At 32.4% G+C, this 22,000-nt stretch overlaps 1 protein-coding gene across 1 annotated transcript in view; it reads right to left on the reverse strand.

The window, feature by feature from the left end:
* Positions 1-21,456, reverse strand: part of LOC111041818 — a 71,719-nt gene extending 50,263 nt beyond the window's left edge. The window contains exon 1 of the mRNA XM_022326255.1: positions 20,779-21,456. Coding sequence (XP_022181947.1) covers positions 20,779-20,892 — 114 coding nt within the window. The 5' untranslated portion in view covers positions 20,893-21,456. The remainder of the gene's footprint in view (positions 1-20,778) is intronic.
* Positions 21,457-22,000: the final 544 nt, after the last annotated feature.

The raw sequence follows: 22,000 nt of genomic DNA on the forward strand, positions 1-22,000 counted from the left end.
GTGTCTGGTATTTCATATTATTATAAAGGTAGATTAACAGTCAACAACGTCCTCAAATTATAACTTTGAGTAACCATAATATTCAGATAGAAACATATTTTATTTTATCTAAATAAAATGACTTAAAAATAAATTTATTTTATATTCTTAATTCTTTATTGGAGACAAATTGTCAAGATTAACATTTTTATAGAAAAATAGACAATGGAGAAAAATGGATTTCATACCTTATAAGAATTTACCTACGCAACTTTATATACACCTACAATCTACATAATATATGCATACAATGCACAACTGTTGCGGCCGAAATATTTCAGGTTTCGTATTTATGCCTATCACGAGAATGGGAGAATTTTTCTCGGCCGTGTATGTGCCCTCTCACTACCACCGTTAATTGATTTTTCGTGTAAATGAAATTCGTTTCATCATTTTGCGATGGACGGCCAAACACGAGAGTACGGCTCGATGAACGCACTCTACCAATTGCGGAATCTCATACACACCACTCACCCACCCACTCACCCGCACATCAACACTCACCCTCACTCACACACGCCTTCACCCACTCACACACTCAAACACCCCACACAGTAGTGTAACCACATATCATAGACGTACGTTTAACATGATAATATATGCAAGCGTCGGTTAATGGACGTAAATTATTTGATTTTCGGCTCGGCGAAAGAGCAAACAATACGCTTAATATGTATTATTATGCTTCAATAATATATTATTGAATACGCCGAAGATCTATGAGTGCAAAAAATTTCACTCAATTAGTGCTCAGGTATATACAGGAGAAGTAGTTCTGAGAATAAAAAATGAAGGGTGCGGGTAAAAAAATAATCATTGTTTTGAAAAGTTACCAACCATAAACAAAATGTAAAATAGTTTTTACTTTTTAGTAGGTATACCGCCGTACAGACTAAATTATCGCAGTTTTTTTCCATATAAATTGACTAATCAACAAGAAATATATCCTGCTTGAAGTACTGCATAAAATGAATTTGTCAGCCCCAATTGACAACTGACCACCCATTGAATCCACCCACCTCTTCGTCTAGACGTCATCGTTTGCAGTCGGTATGCGTTTGTTTTTTTTTTAAGTCGGTGAACAGTATTAATTAATTATCTCCGGTAATTATAGTGTTCAATGTTTATAAACCGCCGTGTGACTTCTATTTGATCATTATTGTGTCAAGCGCCAAACCTGTAACTACTGTTCGCACGTATACCCTTGTCGGGAAAAAAAGGATTGTTTATACTAAATGCTTATCACTAATTTTACTTAAAAACAAAAAATTGACACACAAAGTTGTTTACGACGGTTGTATTATTATTATTATTTCTATTACCTGATACGTTAAGTCATGGTAGTATTATATCATTATGCACACCATATACATTATACTGCCATTGGGTAATATATGGTAGATAGTGCGTAATTATTTATATATCCGACAGTGTACATAAGTTATTATAATAAGCCAAAAAGGATAGTCAGAGAAAAATCTCGAAAATATACGTCATATAGGTACTCCAGAATATTTTTGATGTGTTGAGTTTGAGCAGAAAGCAGCAACGTGCATAATTTATAATATTAAGTGTATTATTATTATTATTACCGAGATAACTTGTTCAGCATTTTTCAAAAAATAAAAACAATCTCAAAGACTCCGACGCCAACGAAGTGCTCTAAGATTCGTCTCACATATCCCACGGAAACGGTTTTTACTTTAAACGTTACGTCACCACGAGGACATTGTTCGATAACATTTTTAGCGCCTGTTGCAAATTTAATATGTATTATATGTATAGATTACACTCCCGGACTTAATGAAATATTTAAAGTTCAAGCCTAAAAGTATTATACTAATACCTATGCGTGCGTGCTTAAAGCCGTTATATTCTTCCGGGGATGGTCTTGGGTGGCGTTCAATATTATGACGAATAAAATGTTTTACGAGCCACCGATTAAAATTCGACGGCACTCTCGTCGTCAGTAAAGAAATATTAAAGAATATTAAGAATTGAATTCCGAACCGAGAGAGGAATGCATTCAACTTACAATGAAGTTTTTTTGGGGGGGGGAGTGATAAATGGTGGAAGGGGGTATAGTTCTGCCGTTCCCAGTTGAAAATTGGATGTAAATAGTTCATTAAACAGTTCATTAAATAGGTCATTATTATTTATTCATGACGGTGAAAAAGGAAAAAATATAATTCCGGTTGATGAATTTCGATATTTCGTAGTTGTCGGAATTTTGAAAAAAAAAATGACAAAGCTAGAGAGTTACTTGGAACGCGCTCGACGATTGTTTACAACAATCAAATTCAAAAAAGATTCAAGTTTAGCAATGCTTGGAGTTCTGAGGGTGTTTCAAATAATTCAAAATATTGACATTTTTCCTGTTATTCTTTCATAATATTATATTGCATTAAGGATTAGTCAACAAACAAATAATGGGTGTAATATATTTATTGAGATTCAAATTATAACGAAAGGAATTGGGCATGAAAACATTACTGAAGTCAATAACATTTCGCATGTAAAAATGTCTATAGTTATAGGACAGTAGATCTTATAACGTCTTTACCGACTTTATCCACCCTTAGAATACACGAGTAAAACTAACACAGCTACAGGCAGTGATCTGGTGGTCAAAATGTGCTCAAAATAAGTGGAGGGACGCCCTACCAATATTTGTATAGTTATCATATATAACACTCGACTACTCGAGTAATGAGAATACTCATAAATTCAGAAAAATATTTACTTGCATATACTTTAAGAATTTATGAATATACAACTTATCATTTATAAATACTAACAGTATTTATTGTCTATAATGTTGTGTCATGCCAAAAATGGAAGAACTACATTTGTTGCATAAGCAGATTTTGTTTATTACAACCATCATTGAATTTTAATCATCTTATTACTAACACACAATTCTAAGAAAGTTGATTAGATCTAGGCATCGTGTGGTGACATTCAAACAAGAAAAATACTGTTGTTTCATGAAAAAAAAAAATAGTAAACATTATTGTAAAATTAAAAATCTACTGAAAAAATTGAAATTAAAAAAAAAACCATTTTTATGAAAAACACTAATATCTATCTTTTTAAATAAAAATTACAAGAATAATATACTATTTTGAATGAAATAAGTGGAAGAACGAAATATGTAGATTATAAACAATATTTGGATGCCACCCCTCATCATATATCATTCTAATTGACAATGATTAATCACAGGATATTTCATCGATGGCAAACAATCGGTTTATACCCTGCAACATCATATTATTATTATAGTACAGGTTTGGTATTGTACCGTGGTCCAGAGAATCGTGCAGAATATTGTATATCGAACAACTGCTTTCGAACACTGATTTGGCCAAGACAAGTTTACAAATCAAATCTCAATGTTCGTCAACATCGTCAAAAAAACGATTCGTTAAGGTTTTCACCGGGTTTTTTTGATGACGGTGCTACATTTTCGAAACTTGTAATCCCCCGGATACTTATAATAATAATTGACAGAACTTAGTACCTACAAATATACATCATTAAGCCAAAAGTGTTATTTACTATACAACTATACCAAACAATTAACCACGTATTTACAATATTTTAAAGATCAAAAACATAATACAAAGCTAAAATACCAAATTAAAGTTCCCCTTAAAGTTCCTCAGGGTGTATCCAATTTCGAAATTCTGAACCACATCCACCGGATTACAGTCCCAGCAAAAACAATATATCATTAAACGTTTATAAAAGTTTGTATTTCTAAATATCTGTTTAAGAGTAAGTCTACCTTTACCACTCCTCAATGGTCATAAATACAAATTAAAAGTTACTCAAACGCTTATCATGTCATAAAAACTTTAAAAATAACAGTATTAAGTTTAAAAGAGGCTGAGTTGTTATGTGTCTCCGTCACATTGAACCTTCATTCATTGGCATAAATGCGAGTTTGATACTTATTTAATAAATAGAGGTTATGAAGTATGACGAATCACGTCAAATGTATTAAAATTGAGTACTTTCACATAGTTTAATAAAATATATTTTCAGAAAACGACTCAACGTTGTCGACACTCAATATGGTTAAAAAATTAAGTGACACGTCAAATTAGGGGGTTTTTGATTGACTGATCGATGTGCCACGTACAAACTGTTGAAAAGATTTCCTACCCATATATAATTGTTGACGATCCACGACAGAACTTTTTATTCACTTGTTCAACGCAAGCTATCTTCCATGCTCTGGGGGTGTTTAACATATCAGCAGTGCCGTTATTGTTGGGGGTAAAAGGGTGGGCATAAATGTTCAAGATTTTTGAGTGTACAAGTCCCCGAATATCGGTTGATGGGATGATTAAAAATAATTTTAATGAATGGTCATAATACAAGTATTAAATCTATAGGTAAAATCGACGTGGTGGTGTGTGAGGGTATTCTCGAATACGCAAACGGAGGCAACCGTTTATCATTATAATCCAGGCACATACATCGTTTCAACATTTATGCAGACACCGGGGAGAGCACTTAAGTAATCCTCTTAGCATATTAATATTATCATGGAAAGTCGGTATGTGTGGCGGGGGAAGGGGACGCCCCACGAGTGTAGTGTGTGGCCATGTCTGACCGCGCATTTGGCGATGTGTTCGACAGAATAGTTATTACAATATCACAGGCAGTATGAATATGGGAAATGAAAAACACTTCTCCGAAGGCCTCCACTGGTGTAATCATTCACCGTCATTGAAAGTTTTTCCCTTACTCCGTACGATTAGCGACCCCTCATCAAAAAATATTTCTTTATTTTCTTAATTTAACCTATCGTGCAATGATACAATGGGCACTCGATCGAACCAAGTTTATGTGCATAAGGTATTGAGTGGGCTCAGAACCCAAAGGCGCTATCCAAAAATTTAATATTATTTCCAGGTGAAAATTATTTTAAACTTCAAACTGTAGAAATATATATTTTTTTCTTAGGTTATGATAGTGAATAGCTTTTGTTCGTGGTTTGATCTAAATATTAACAGAGTTCTTTTTCACACAATATAGATTCTTTTGGTTGATATTATATTTCTTTTTTCACTGAGAATTGTGCTGTTCTAAATTAAACATAATTTCTCGGAAAAACGAAATTCGGTTAAACGATAGAGGATGTCGTTTCGTGTTATTAAAACCAAAACAATATAGTGGTAAGATTATATTTTAAGGAACTATTTATTTTGTTGATAAATAAACAAAAATTAATATTATTGTGCGTACTCCTGTCTTATGGTCATTGTAGAGTTGTTACAATGGATATGAAATATACTACTTTTCTGTTGTAATTTAGATGAGATAAAACCTATTTATTTTGACAGTATATTATAGACAAGAATCGAAAGGTTAGATTTATTTTTATCGCTAATATAAATAATAAATTTGGTAGCCGTGTTGATTTAGAAACTTTTAGTTCTTGATAACTCTTTAAATAATACAGCTGAGTGGTTGTTTACGAGCTTTGATTATAGAGAATAACTAGACTTACGCACCAATAAAAAAAGTGGATTTCATAAAAATTAATTTGAAACCTTTTGGTTCGAAATGAACTCAGTGCAAATGATCGATTCTTCCGTGTGTATATTACAACATTATTAGGGCATACCCAGATTTTTGTGCGATAAAAAAATTAAATTATTATGATGTTATTTTTGACAAAATACGTACCATGTATACTAAAAAATATGATCTTTTTTCAACATACATTTAAAATTTTAAACTATTTATTCGTTGTTTATTACAATTCACGATCATTATAGTATTAATGATTCAAAGACAATAAAATAATAAAGATATTAATATTTCAACACGACATAATTGTTAGATTATAATTTTCTCGGTGTTCATATGGAATAATTATGTTTCGTAATCTATACAATATATAAAATCCAAATACCACTTAGTCACTGATCGCTGTAACTCAAAAACTACGCAACGGACGGACTTGAAATTTGGAATAGAGGTTCTTCTGATATTTTCAATGTGCAATAAGAAAGGATTTTCAAAAATGTTGCGTTTTAGTGGAGTAATTAACAATATTATATTTTTATTGCGCGGCATGTACAATATTTAGCTTGTGAAATAAATTTAAAAAATAAAATATCTTATAGACACCTTAGACTATAGTTATATAGGTAGTATAATATAAAATAATGTTACAAGCTTAATTACGTATTATTGTTACTATCATATTTATGACTATTTTTGACTCAAAAGATTTTATAGTATTACGAATAATTTAAGTTCTTAACTGGTTCATGCCGTATTGTGAAATAAAAACTCATTTAAAACTAAAAAAAATAAAGTTATAAAGTCTTACCCTCAATTTTTGAGCGGTTTAATACTTGGGTACATACACGTATAGTTTAATAAAAATGAAACGCAAAAATGTATGTTAAACGTGGTCCCGTGTTTGATGGATGTTGCATAATAACGAAATAATACGAAAAATTAATTTAAATATGTTAATGCACATCGACCACAACTGCATAATATAATGCGATTTTAGTACTAAAATATTCACCATAAAAATGAAAGGTAATAAACATCATGTTTTTCTCAGGGCTTATCATATATTTTTTTTTTTTAATTTAACTTATTGTGTCAACATAATTTTTTTTACAATGTTAGAATCACGGTATTAAGAATGTAATGTTATGTATATGTAAATAATAGTAAGTATACGTCACAATTGTAACTTACGCTTTATGATACATCACCTATATTAGATAATAAAACATACCAATCATATTTATTATAACTATTACAGGTAAGTATTGTAGTCTGCACAGTGTTTGGTTGATTTTAGTAGATTTCTATATATTTCTATTTCTCTATTTTCAGGTAAGCATGGTCTTAGTTTACGTCTAGAGTTTGATCTCACATTGAATTTTCTAAATAAAATATATATTATTTTTCATCACTGCACTAAAAATATACTGCTTAAAAAAAGCTCACGGGACACATTCCAAAATGTCGTCATTTTTCACTTTAAAGATAATACGTGTTTTATCTTTATAATATTTATACATTTAGTCGCTCCAAAATGTATGGCCGAACGTGTTCAAGTACTAATGGTCGGGGACTACGTCTTATCGTCTTAAGATTTTCATAACAATTAAGTATATTATAAATAGATAAGTCGGAAATTGAGTTTTCAAAAAATTTAATCGAAAAAAAATATAATTTTAACTATAGTTTACATGAATAATATAGTATGATCTTTACATACTATTTAGTAAGTTATTAAATGAACACATGGGATTATATGCTTAATATTCGATCCTTTTCCGACGAGGATAATCAATGATTATCCGTGAGTATTGTCGTTTTATGTCGTATTAGATTGCTCGTTTCTGTTGATTACTATTTATACTTTATTAATTAGGTATCTAAATGTATGCGGAAAATAAAAATGTTTAGTCAATAGTAAGACAAGTATGATTTAAATTTTTAATTTTGGTCGAGTTCCGTGCTGTGGTCAGACAACGTGGGGTAAATGTAGAGCTTACATTTTTCGATTTTAATTTCCATTTTGTGAAGGTATTGATATTAGTTTTGTTTGTTTTAAGTTTAAAATAATCTGTGTATTTATTTTTTATATCGTTGAACTATATCAATTTCTTTATTTTTTTAATTAGATTTTAAAAATTATTTTTATTTTATTTTTATTTAAAACATCACTTTACATTTTTACGATTTTAATTTTGATTTTACGTACGAGTCATACCATCGTAAGAGCGTTCTGTGAGCGTCGTTAAGCACAGCGTAATATATGCCTTAGAAAATGAAATACTATACTTATGAGTTATGACCAATATCAACTAAATTATAAACCTGTTGACCGTTGTTAAATTTTAAATTGTCATTAAACTGTTATTTTTTAATTTAAAATTCATTTGTACATCGTACAAAACTAATTATAAAATGTTTATTTTTATACTTTGATATAAATTATTATTCAATTTATTTCAATTTAAATATACATACTGTAAAAAAATTTATATTACCTACTTTCAATTTTTTTAAAAGTATTTAAACTATTTTGTCAATTTTCTTCGATTTTTAAAATCTTACAATATTTTGATTTTGATTCAAGCCCTGTGCCAATTTATTGATTGCACACACCCAACTTCTGTCCCACTTGAGTCTTTATTGTGTGCACAGAAGGAATTTCGACTACCGTTCTAGCTATTTTAATGATAATAAATTAATATTAAATGACATAATTATACCCCGAAATTGTAAAACACACAAGTCTTAGCATAGATTTCTCCACGGCATGAAATTACGTGGCTATAGGTATTTAATTTATTTTGAAGAATTCATTATCCAAAGACAGTGGAAATAATACAAAATTACTTAATATTATTGAAGACGAGATTGTGAATACCATTATCAATCGAAGTAAATGAGGAATTTTTATTCAAATTTCGGAATGTTGGTATACCTATATATATATATATATTATAATATACTTTCAGAATTTCCCCCTGCTCAATCTCTCAGCAACCACCTCCACGGATGTTTTGTCATAACATCCAAGTATTCTATTTTGTTACTCAAAATAATTGTCGGTTATTTTTCAAATTTAAATCAACTTTATCCTAGTTGTTCACATAGCACAATAATATTCACTGAAATAAAAAAAAAATACAACCTTTTTTTTTATACAATAGAGCTGTTAATATTATGGTACACTTTTTAGCACAATGAAATAATTAGCAAAAAAAAAAACAGTTTATTTTTTATTCAATGTGTATATAACCATAACGCAATAGGTATTAGTTAGTATGACACTTTTTTAAATAAATTTTCTCTGATCGTATAATATTATATTATATTATAATATTATAATTACTTTACCTGCAAAATTTATTATGCGTGCACAATATTGGCGGCTGCCGTAGTCACAATCCTTTTTTTTAGAAAATATGTTGTAATGATTTACATAAATTATAAATTATAAATTATAATGATATACAGCACGTAAACTTCTAAAATCAAAACATTTATTATTTAAATATTTAATAATTTAGATTTTTTTTTGAATAATTTATAAAACTTTAAATTTTGCATAAATCCCGAAATTCTCGCACCACACTTCTGCCCTCGGATTAAATAAACTTTTGATCCTCAAGTTTAACCTATGATTATTTTAGCATTTCATAACAATATACCAACTAGGTGTAACAGAATGAACCAACCAATGAAATAATTTTTGTTCTAATTAATATTTAAACATTTTTTTTTTTTTATAGGTATATTTATAATGCGTATGACATATGTATGTAGGTTTGTGCTACAAGTACAAAATATGAATATTTTCTTATACTGTAGATAAAAACATTAAAATTGTATAAAATAATTTCTTGAAAAATTAAAAATAGGAAAATTGTAAATTTAAATTTTGAAAAATGTTGATGGTATAAACAAGTTAAGTAGTTTATTTTTTAAATATCAGTTTAATTCTGAAGTAAATTTTTTCGATACATAATACACTTTTAGAAATATTTTTTTCGGGAGTTTCTAGACATTAGTAGGTATTTACTTTAAATTTAAATTATTCATAATCCATATGTATCTGCATTTTTATAATATTGTTTTATACGTTTAATATAAACATATTACATCATTTTTCATTTGTCAAGTCTTCCATTACACATTGTAGGAATACCTTTTTTATTTTTATTTCAAAACTCAGTCTTCAATCGTTGTATATAATGTGTTAACTGATCTGATTCACTTTTAATCAAAATGTCTGCAGCAGTAAAACGTACACGGACGTCACGTAACAAAAACGGACATACAGTTTTACTATTTTGTGACAGCCAAGTGGACCGGGGTACATACGAGTATCAATAATTATGAAAACAATTTTAATATAACATTGTTACATTGGAAAAACTGTTTTTGGCCAATGGTGTTTCAAACAAGTTTAACTGAACTGGCAAGAATAACGGTAAACAATAAAAAAACAAAATTGTACACGGTCAATATACATTATGTATGCCTAAGCGTCAGTGGATTTTTGGATATCTTAATTTTATGAGAATTTTCGATTTGTGTAATTTCACATACTCGTATCTCTCTTGAAAAGGAAAATATCGAAAATCCACAGACGCTTAAGTATAGATAATGCTCTTACCTAAAAGTGTGATAACACTTAAGTTCACTCTAATGTCATAAGTCATAACTAATTGCACACTATTCAAACTAGAGAACGAAAATTAGCTATGTCGTAAGTTCGTAAGACGGAGACAACAAAAGCGTAGGTAGTATCCTCTTAAACTCAAATTATTAGCAACGAGCCATATATTTATTATTCATATACGTCAAAAGTTCGAGGGCAAAACATTTTTGTTTTTTTTTTTGCAAACTCAAGATATACTAAATAAATCAAGAAGGCATTTTTTAATTCCTTTATCGGTTATAACTAGTGTAGTATAACTGTGTTTTTGATACTAGAGGGTATTACAAAGATGTACGTATCAACTTTTGTTTAGTAACTATTTTATTTTATTTTTAAAACATCGTCGAAGGAATAAAATATTTCCTGGAGGGCAACATGTTTTGGACCACTGGGCAATACTGTTTTGGTCAGGGATACGCGTGTAATATCGGATTAATTATGAAAGCGATCCTAATAATATTATTACATCGTAAAAACGGTGTTCAGCCTGCAAAGTTGTTCGACCAAGTTTTTCTGAATTGATGAAATGCAAATAATCAAACTTGACAACAAACCACTGCGAACCACGGTTAAACACGATCGATGAACAAGATTCCCCGAAAATACATAATTTATACGGTTTCGGGACGACCACATCAGGGGCCGGGGTGCGTGTAATATCGTATTAATTATGAAAGCAATTATAATAATATTATTACATTGTAAAAACGGTTTTTCGGCCAAAGTTGTTCGACCGAGTTTTTCTAAATTGATGAAATAAAAAATTGTTTGCTAATTAGTTTTTTCGGCGGAAATTATATTATTATATAGTACATAAATAGCTGTTTCAAACTTTACACTGCATCGGCGGTATTCCAGGGCAATTTAATATAATAATATTATTATTACTATTATTATTATTACAGTTATCCCGTGGTTAATAATATTCAGAAAAATATAGTAATTTAGTCTTAATAATTGTACGTAGTCAAGTCATAAACGTATAATATAACCTAAAAGCAAGTCGAAAACAACGCTAGGGCGAGTGATCTGCATTTTTCCTCGTTATAATTCCATTATTATTTAACCATTCATTGTCGCCACTCGCAATCGTCTACCAATTGTTCTACCTTTTTTTAAGATTTGTAACAATTTTTGATGGCTAAATATTTTACGACCTTGCATTAATAGTGCATGATAGAAATATAATAATATCATTATTATTATCACGTGATTAATAATATTCTTAGAAATACAGTAATTTAGCATTATTACACAAGACAGTCACAATAGCATAATATAATCATAATACGCTAAAAGCTGTTGTTTTTTGCACGCTTATAGTTTGTATAAACGAATTCAACTGCAGTGATGATACAATATCGTTATTATTACGAATGACGAATTTCAGAGGAATACACCAGGCATTGGTGTTATGATTGTACTAGAGAGCAATTAAAATTATATCGAGATGTTCGCCGAGACGAGCACAAAGTTAGTGACGCCGACAAAAGTATGAATGCAAATTATTACTGTATACATAGGGTATTCGAGTGTCGAGTCTTGGAAAACAAAATAACTACAAACGTTTAAAATAACTACGAAAACACAAATTTCATACTTTAAAATAATAATATAATATTATTGTGTTTCACAGTGCTGTGCATACGTTTCGCGAAACCAAAATTCTCGAGATGTGTAATATTTCGGTAGATCATTATTCCGTTACATTAATTCGCGGTCGACTTCGATACTACATTTACAATAATAATTATTGTTTGCCAGGCATAACGCATAAATCTCTCGAGTCTTACCCGATTCATGTATGTCGGGTACGTAGCATATAATACGATTTGTATAATATTATAAATATTGTATAACTTTGGGCGGTACGGTTGTATTGAATTATATTTATATACTTACACGACTTACGCCACTGCCGCAGCTAACACCTACTGACAAAAATGCAAAAAAAAACTATTCTTTTTCGATCGGCAGCGACCTAACAACGCCCATTCATCCACCGCGTGGTCGCCCCCTCCCCCCCCCTGACGCATTTTTTCCCTTAAAACACATTCGTATTAGTAAGCATAATATTATAAAATTATTATTGAACAGAAAACAATAGTTTTTGACTAATCATAATATTTTCCTAACAAGGTAGAGGCAGTAGCGTACTTATGGGGGAGGGGGGGGGTCTGGACCCCTCTCACATTGGCCCATAATGATGTTTTTTTTTAAGGGATTATAAAAAAAAAATTATAAAACCCACAGCTTTGTATGAAAAATACACCACTGGATAGATAGGTATATCATGGAGGCAATGGTCAATGAAATGTATTGACCTAATCTGACGAATAAAATATTGTTTCCAAGCAAATTTTATTTTAAAACACTAAATGACTCACACTAACTAGTATAAATGCCGTTAAAAAAAAAGGAAAATCCAACCCACCTCACTATAAGCTTATCCGAGAGGAAATACGTTGAAAAGGGGAAACAGCTGATTCATTTCATTTATGGATTCCGGAGCATAAATACACTTACACGACGAACGCCACTACTGAACCCTACTGATAAAAATATAAAAAAAACTGTTCTTTTTCCGATCGGAAACGACCCATTTGGAGACGCCGTGAGGTCCACCTGACACAATATACCGACCAAAAACATTAGTAAGTAGTATGAGTATCATATAATATTTATAAATAGAAAAAAATTATGATACACTTAATGCACACATTATATATAATACTCTTACATGATATGTTTATTTTGACCATTAATAATATTGTATTACCTAGGTTGAGGTATATTATGGGCGTATAATAATATACCTATATATAGACCTACTCTGTCGGATAAAATATTGTTTACAGACGAATTTCATAATATACTATGGGTGAATATCAATAAGTAGCCTTAATTCCATCAAAAATATGGATAATCCAACTGACATCATCAAGCTCAATCAATTCGTAGAGCTATTGACAAAGGAGAAATGATTAAATTCATAAGGATTTCCTGGAAGATAGGCATACCAGAAATTAAAAATCAGACCAAGGAGCAATAACCTTGAAACAACCTCTTCGACGTCGTCTTTTTTTTTTATAAATATATCTATATAATCCTCAGACTTGATGAATGAAATAAATCCATGAATAATTAACAAATGGCATCTGGCGTAATCTTAAAACTAAACTCGACTGGATAAAAAAAAAAAAAAACAATATAAACCTATGACAAAACCCTGGACTCACCAGAGAAGAAGAAACTGTGATTGACCTACTTCAAATTTTGCACCAACTAGCATTCAGTTATATTTCGACGACCAAAAAAGCACCTTCGACATATTATATTATGTGATATATGTGCCGTGTCCTTCAGACGATTAACCACACACGGAATGAAAAAAATTCAAAGTCTTAATGTGATTTTAAAAAAAAACCTGAACTACACAAATCAATACCAAAAAGTATTTTAAACGAGAAATGTGCTATATCAGCAATATACTGATGCCGAAGTTGTCCATGTATTTATGATCAAAAATAATAAGAAAAAATATTGCCTAAGAATAAACTCGGGTTCGGTATTTACTCTTTTAGTCTAAGGCGTTTTATTTAACGATTTCCATCCGCAACCATGTTTTTCTTGTGATATTGGCTATAGATATGTATAAAAAAAAATAAACAAAATATATTTTAAAAAAGCGTTGGGACGTTTCACGCTATTGCTCGGAACGACCATTTGAACCACAACACCCCGCAATTATTACGGGTACATTATTCATCAGTGCATTTAACAAATCGTAATTCATTTTTCCCGAGGACATCGGATTTGGTTTTATTAGATTTGCAAGGGTCCGGATGTAAATAAGTCAATCGGTATTGATTGCTTAACCCTTTTAAAATGCAGTGATTTATTGTAAAAATCGTGAATTTTAAAGTAAAAAAAACACTCGACCGAAACGCGATGACCTTTATAATATAATATTGATATATATTAACCTAATAAAAATCCACTGCGAGAAATGACTAATTTAAAAGGGTAACCTCAACGGTTTTTTTTCAACTGCGACGTTCACGAAGAAAAAATAATAACCCGAGTCGAAAGTGGTTAGGAAATAATTATTTGAACTGCTCAACGCAGTATTCATTACCAATACTGTTTAGCTACCTATATACGTAATGTATTTTTATAATCAGCTACTAAAAACAAAATCCCAAACGTATTAAATTTAATTGCCAACATTGATAGTAAATATACATTGTGAAACCTCTTAATACCGGACGCTCTCGGTCCCGGGAATTCTGTCTACTATTCGGAGATGTCCGCCACTCGGAGAGTGTTTGGTCTGTGTAGTTTGTTTCCAAATAAACGTCCACTATTTGGAGGTGTCCGCTAAGGGAGGCTTCACTTCACATACCGCGGTGGACACAGTCGAGAAATCTTATTTTTGCAATAACACAACCATTGGTTGGATTGATTTAATTTATTCGGAACCGACGGAATGTAGGACACCACAGTGACGCCGGTACAACACGCGTTTAATAAATTAATTCGTTTTGTCTCTATTCTACTGCTGCAGAAAAGCAACATACAGAAGTTAAAAGTCTTAAGTTTTTCCACAGTTTTCCATTGTGTCGCATAAGCGTTTTCGTTCGATTTTTATCGATTCGCCGCGATAGAGTCGATGCTCCGTCGTTAAGTTAAGTCCATTAGCAGCACGAATATTATGAGTTTATTTTTCGACTTCGATATGACGGTCCCGACGAAATACGTGCGTCCACGATTGATAATAATATTATATTATTATTGTTATGTTTAAAACGTGTAACAGGTTATGTTTTCCTCGAGGCGACGTTTATGATAATAATAATATTATTTTATCGTACAATTTTAATTTTTTCGGCGTCATTCCGAAATACTATTTACGTAACATAACTTTTTTTTTATATAAATAAAGCTCTCTTTGTGCTCGTCATCCGCGGAGAGTTGATTTTTTTTTATAAACGTGTGCACCGTTCAGCAGTGATTCGTCGCGATCGTTTCGGAGGAAATAAAAACGCGGAACATTATATTTTTATCTTGCCATTGAAATACTAACGACTCCATACGTATCGTTGTCTGTCGAGAGGACATCATCGTCGTCGTGCGTGTTACGACGAAAATAACAAACTGCGCGACCACATTATCATCGTTTAATAGGGAAAAATATAATAATGGCTGCATTTGTACATATTGCGATTATTGCGCATTATGCGCACTCGCATACTTTAACGGTCAAACCAATAATAAATTACGAATAATAATAATAATAATAATATAATATCGCATTAGATAGTGTTATCGCTAAGCGTATATCGTCTCACTCGTCCGTAGTCTATCGACGAGATTTGTTTTGGATTTATCTCCTCGGGTCGTAATATTTTGAGAGTGTACGCGACTTAAATAATAATAGATTTCATCTCCGCTTTACATTTATATCCGAGGTCCCTCGATTGCAAGAAGTCTACATTGGCCACCGGACCGGGAAGAAGGGTCGACCGGGGTGGGGGGAGGGGGGGCAGACAAGGAACGCAATTGATAAAAATATAATTCAGCGTATTATGCATCGTCGTTGTACAACATAAAGAGTGAAACGATGCAAACAGAATTATTTTGTTTACACACCATAGTAATAATATATTATAAGAGAGCAGACATTCTTCTCAGCAGACATGCGATTTTCTCTTAAATCACATAATAACAGCCGACACAATACGATATAATATAAGTACATTGCCAAATCCCTCCCCCCCCCCAAGAATCAAGACGTGCTCATTATAATGTGAGCACTAAATAAATAATATTTTTCGAAAAATAACTAAATCAAAATTATATTGTTTCTCGAAAGGCGCATTACTCCTGATATGATAATAATAATAATAATAATAATAATATTATTATTATAAACGGTATACCGTCAATTTTGTTCGTTTTTTTGGGAGAGAAAATGTGCTTAGAGAATAATAGAATTACCCAATCATGTATTATTTCACCACAGTATATCAACTACTATATCCGCTTAATAATTATTTTAATACAATAAACGGGGACAGCGTTAAAGAGATTAACTTAACTGAAGTCACAAGTTACTGTAACGAAATTAGTTTTTAAGAAATGTTATTACATTTTAATGTAAGTAATTTGGACGTAATTTAAGTTACCTACTTTTGTAGGAAAGTTACTAAATTACTATTGAATTTATTTTTTAAATATATTTTGAGAACCAATTGATAATAAGTATAATATGTAAAAACTAAATATACCATATTATTATAAGTACGAATTTCCGATAATAAAATTGTTGTTATAGCAAAAAAATTATTATTGACAAATATATTTTATTTTGAATAAGTTTGCAAAACGCATGGATATTTTTGAAAAATTTAAGAGAAAAGATTAACTCTTCGGACAATATTAATATTATTTTGGTTTATTAAATTAAAATTGTGTATAACTTTATAATGTTGATTGCCATTACTTATTAATGTATTAACAACATATTATTAAGCTCCAGTGGTCCTATATTTGAAAGTAAAATGTAAGTATAATATTGCAATGAAGTTTTTTTTTAACTCAAAAGTATGATTTAACTTGTCCAAATAGAAAAAAGGTAACTATTAGGAATAATTTAATTAAAACTATACAATAACTTTCTCAACACTGGACAATGGATTTCGGCCACCCAGCCACCTCCCCACCACACAAAAAATAAAATAAAAGTCGTGCTACTTTGGTTCACGAAAATAATATATTAAAATATATGTCATATTTTATTGTCATCATATTTATGATGAGTAACTTCATACCGATACCGCGGAATACCCTGTGCCTAGTATAATATACTTAGTAGTTAGTAGCATTAATTATATTATTATATGTTTGATTGTGGGCGGTGAAAGATATATTATTATATTTATTTGGTCAACAGCTGGAATGGAGGCAGTGTTGTTGTTGAGTGCAAACGATTTTCGCGCACTTCGTTTCCGCGCAGCACAGAACAATGCTCGTAGTACCGGTACCCAGGTATATAATATCATAACACTCAGATATGGTAAGCTGCCTCGTTGTTGTACATAATAAGTACGCGAGACAAAACGAGGGACGCGAATAACGGTCACGGAGTACAATGATAATGTACACATACACACAAATACCTACATAGAAGGCACAGCACAATAATATTATAATATCTTTGTTATATCTAATAATGCGATATACACCCCGCCGCTGATGGGGAGGCGAATAGGGGAGGGGAAATTCGAGAGGCAATCACCTCCGAGTTATTATATTGTTTGTTGTTGTTGAACTGCTCTAATCCCGTTTACAGATTTTTTGTTTATTTTTTTCTCGTCGTGAGCACAATAGTATAATATTATAATAATTGGCGGATAACTCTCTGAGCCGGCGGCGAGCGTTGGCCAAACTCCGACCTGACAATCGTTGTGTTCATAACAACGACATTGAATCGGACAAATAATTCAATATTTATGTATGGCGAGGGTAAAATATGTGGACAGAGATCGCGAAATAATAATAATAATTTCATTCATCCAGACTGCCGCGGCCTTCGACCGAATGGCAGTTGTAGACATGCTGCGCAGCACAAATAATAAGAGCACCTGCTTATTATAATAAGGATAATATTGTTATCACGAAGAAGTCAGTTGTAGGTGTAATATAATACCGTGATTAATAATATACTTTTATAATATCATAAGGTCTACCACTGGGGGACACTTGAGCGAAATTATTGAGGGGAGGGGCTTCTATAAATTGCCAGGTCCGGCAGACTCGAAAATATTTATGAACAAATGAAAACTATAGGTATAATACCTGTGATATGTAAAAATCAGTAAAAATGCGTAGTTCGATGGAAGAAAATCAAACGCATTTTAATGAATATCAATGTTTGAATAACAATTATCGTATCAGTCTGTCAATTAAATAATTATTCTCACCATCACATTGACATCGGTCAACATTTCAAACGATCCATAGACTACTCTGTATATACATTACATAATTTATTACGTGCTTGAGCATTGGCTGGCAATATTATTACGTATTTATGTAGCTTCGAGTCAATAATAAACAACCAGATAAATCCCGCTGGCCTATAAAACTTTATTATTTAGTTTTTTGGCCGAAAATGTATACGTTTTGCTCGTAAAATATATGGCGATGCTAATCCGACTGGTGCGAAGACATCTTCAAAAGTCCTTGTTACTTTTATGAAATATGTATCGGACTGCATTCAAACCACCAAATCCCAACCCCTCTTCCCCGCCCTAAAAAATAAAAATAAATAAAAATTGAAAGGCCGTGTTAAAAAAATAATATGCAGCAGTCGTACCACGACTGTAATATTATTGTCCGTCAGGATGATTCAAATGCATTCCGCATGTGTACAGCACTTTAATAATATAAACGACAAACATTAAAATGACGACGACGACGATAACCACTGCGAGGATGTCGGGTATGGTTAATGAATATTAATAATAAACACCCTTCTCTCGAATATTTCCACGAAATTCGCACTACGGACGAAAATTATTCTTCGATCACGACGCTGAGACAACCGCGGCAAAGCGCATAACCGAAATCCTACTTAACAATAAAAAATTTAAATACAATTACCTACATTATTTATTTGATATGGTGATAGGAGCGACATGCATATCGTATTATTTATTGTCCACGAAATATTAAGGTTTGTTCAAAACTGGCTTCCAGGCAGGTACTGCTGACGTTTTTGTGGTTTGAGGCTTCACAACTCCTAATCATTTAAAAACTCATATTTGAAACATTTTGATTTTTAAAGCCTGTATGACTCGTTTTGAACATAAAGGTTAATTAAGTTGATCCTAATACCAATATTGTGTTTGTTGATATAACCATTAATGACTTTGACGTCAGATGTAAACCGTACGAGGATGGAGCACAACACCAAGCAAAAAACAAACAAACACATAGTCACCCCTCTATGAAATTGTATAGGGCTCCGTGTCAACGTGACATTTGTTTAGGACCCTATTCTACTGGTACGTCTCAAAATCCTACCTATGTGTAATACGAAACTGTGGCAAATAAGGTTCAAGATTAAATTTATTATTATTATACACTCGATAGTTGACAATGTCCTGGCGTTTGGAAATGTTGGTCGAGCACCCTGCGGTGAGTGGGTGTAATACGACTCAGAGAAAGTTAAAGCTCAAAACAGTACCGTTGGCAAATATTGCGGAAAACGTGTGAATCTCCCAAAAGTGGACATCCCGAAAACAAGATGTATAGGTACTATTGAGAATAATATACAACGAGTCATTGTTGGATATAGTTTTTATAATTTTTAGATTGTTTTGTATATTAAAGGTATTTATTACAACTAATAACGACATGACTATAAATCATCGTACCTACAGGTACATATATTATTGAACTAAATTAAACTTGTCTAATGGAATAGTTCGAATGGTAACTGTACAGAAGTAATTTAAAATTACGGTACAAATTTTATGATCCTATTAAGTTGTAATGTTGTATTTATATAAATACACGTATAGGATGTCGAGTATAAGTATAGTATAGGTAAGCGTGTATTCAACACTTAAAATAAATAAAAAATAAATAAATAAATAAATATACAAATATTAAAAAATATTAATTAATACCTTTCATTGATTAAATCCTACGAGAGTAATGTGTAGGTAAAGCAGACGATAATGTGGAAACGTTGAACTAGCAGTTATTGAAAATTACGTAAGTTAACATACACAATATTGAGGTCTTGGTCGAAGGATATTTTTCTGACGAGAGTTAAAAATAGGTCATCGCTTTGACTGCAGTCCACCAGTAATTCAAATAGCAATTGGGCAAGGTGCGGGTTCCTGGTTAAAGTTAAATATCGAATTGTCGAATGTTTGGTAGCGCTAATGTAAAGCCACTAAGTTCGAGTCTCAAGTACAAGCAATAATGCGATATTGGTGTATAGGTAATACTGACGGGTGTGAAAAAATCGCCAGGTTTAAAGAGGGTATCCGTTGATGGAAATTGGCAATTTACTTTTAAAGCTATCCTAAACACGGCATCAGGTTTGAAAGAGATATTCGGTAAGGCGGTAACTGGGGTCCCGCTTTAATGAAAGCGCGACTTTAAAAGTTTTCTGTTTTCGAAAGTTTGTACAAATCGTGATCATTCGTATGAAATGATAGATAATCGGACGGAAACGTCGAAACGAGAGCTTAAAACTGCCTACGTACGCACCTACACTGGGAAAGACGACCCAAAAGTTCTAAAAACCGGCCAAGGTCCTGCGTGACGTCAGTAAAACATATTATTGTACATCGTCCAGAGACGTCTGTGACATGACGTCGGCGTTACGACAATTTTTCGACGGCACGACGACGACGGCTGTCGTTATTGTTATCAATATTAAATAGTGGATAAAAAAATTCAATTTTTTTAAAAATCATCTTTAAAAGTACCTCTATTGGCGGCGTATCGATCCAACTCTCGCTGGCCCTCCGCGCCATGAGCGCGGGGCTAAACAGCAAGTTTTCGTCCTCCTCGTCATCGTCGGCAGAAAAAAACCACGACATGATGATGATCGACGACGGACCACTAAAAATATACTACGCGCCGATGTCTCGCTGACGAATATCTACTGCCGCGTAATATTATATGTTACCATAATAACGAAAAAATGAAGGTTGTATTTCTGAGGCGGTTTCGCCGGCGATTGTATAAACGATATAATATTAAACTGCTTTTTTTATTATCGCGCGAGCAGAGCTGCTGCAGATGGCCTGAGGGTAACTATTAGGGGGGTGCGAAAGATAAATTCACCACCGCCGCCCCCGATCGGAATTCGAAAACACTCGAAGTTTGCAGCCGATCCGTTCGCGAATATGGCACTCGGCGAACTGTGCGACTCAAAATTATAGTTTTGATGAATAATATTAATCGTCGTCCGTCCGCGGTTTTCGGCACCGCTATTTTCTCTCTCTGTTCTCGCGTCGCCACGACACCGGAGTCTGTTTTCGTCCCGACTGGATGCCAATCCGTCGCAGAACAATTATTATTATTATTATTATTATTATGTTATTACGATATCACGGCACGACGCCCGCGACGACAGACGACCGCGGATGACTGCGGGAACTCTGTCGCCCGGCGGACGTAATATTTTTTTTAATAATATCATACATCGCAATAATGCGTATTTTTTATTTGAATATTATCAGCAGCTTGGCAGACGACTCGCCGCTGCGCCTTGCCGTCTTACACCTGGACGAAATCCAAATTTATATTTAGCCCGGTGCCCGGCGGCCCACGCTCGTTCAAATCGGTTCATCAATGAGGACAGTTTAAAGGTTTTCCCCTCTCCCGCGTAGTCGTCGTGTGTGCGGTCCGAGAGGCGCCAAACGATTTTCGACGGTTTTAGCGAGACTATACGTGGGGATGGGGGTGGAAAAGAAAATATACAATATTGCGCAATGTACCTGTACACACAGCTTGACTTTGGGAAAATTGAGATTTTTGCTACTTTTAGTCCATACACATGGCTATTTGAGTGTGTCTTGGCGGCAGGGATATGACGTGTATATAATGTATGCGCTTGAGTTTAACCGAAATAGTTGTTCAAAACAATTAAAAAATTATTCATGTAACTATTGTGAAAACCGTCCAAATAGTATAAACTAATAG

The sequence above is a fragment of the Myzus persicae genome, unplaced genomic scaffold (assembly GCF_001856785.1).
Source record: "Myzus persicae strain clone G006 unplaced genomic scaffold, MPER_G0061.0, whole genome shotgun sequence".
NCBI lineage: Eukaryota > Metazoa > Arthropoda > Insecta > Hemiptera > Aphididae > Myzus > Myzus persicae.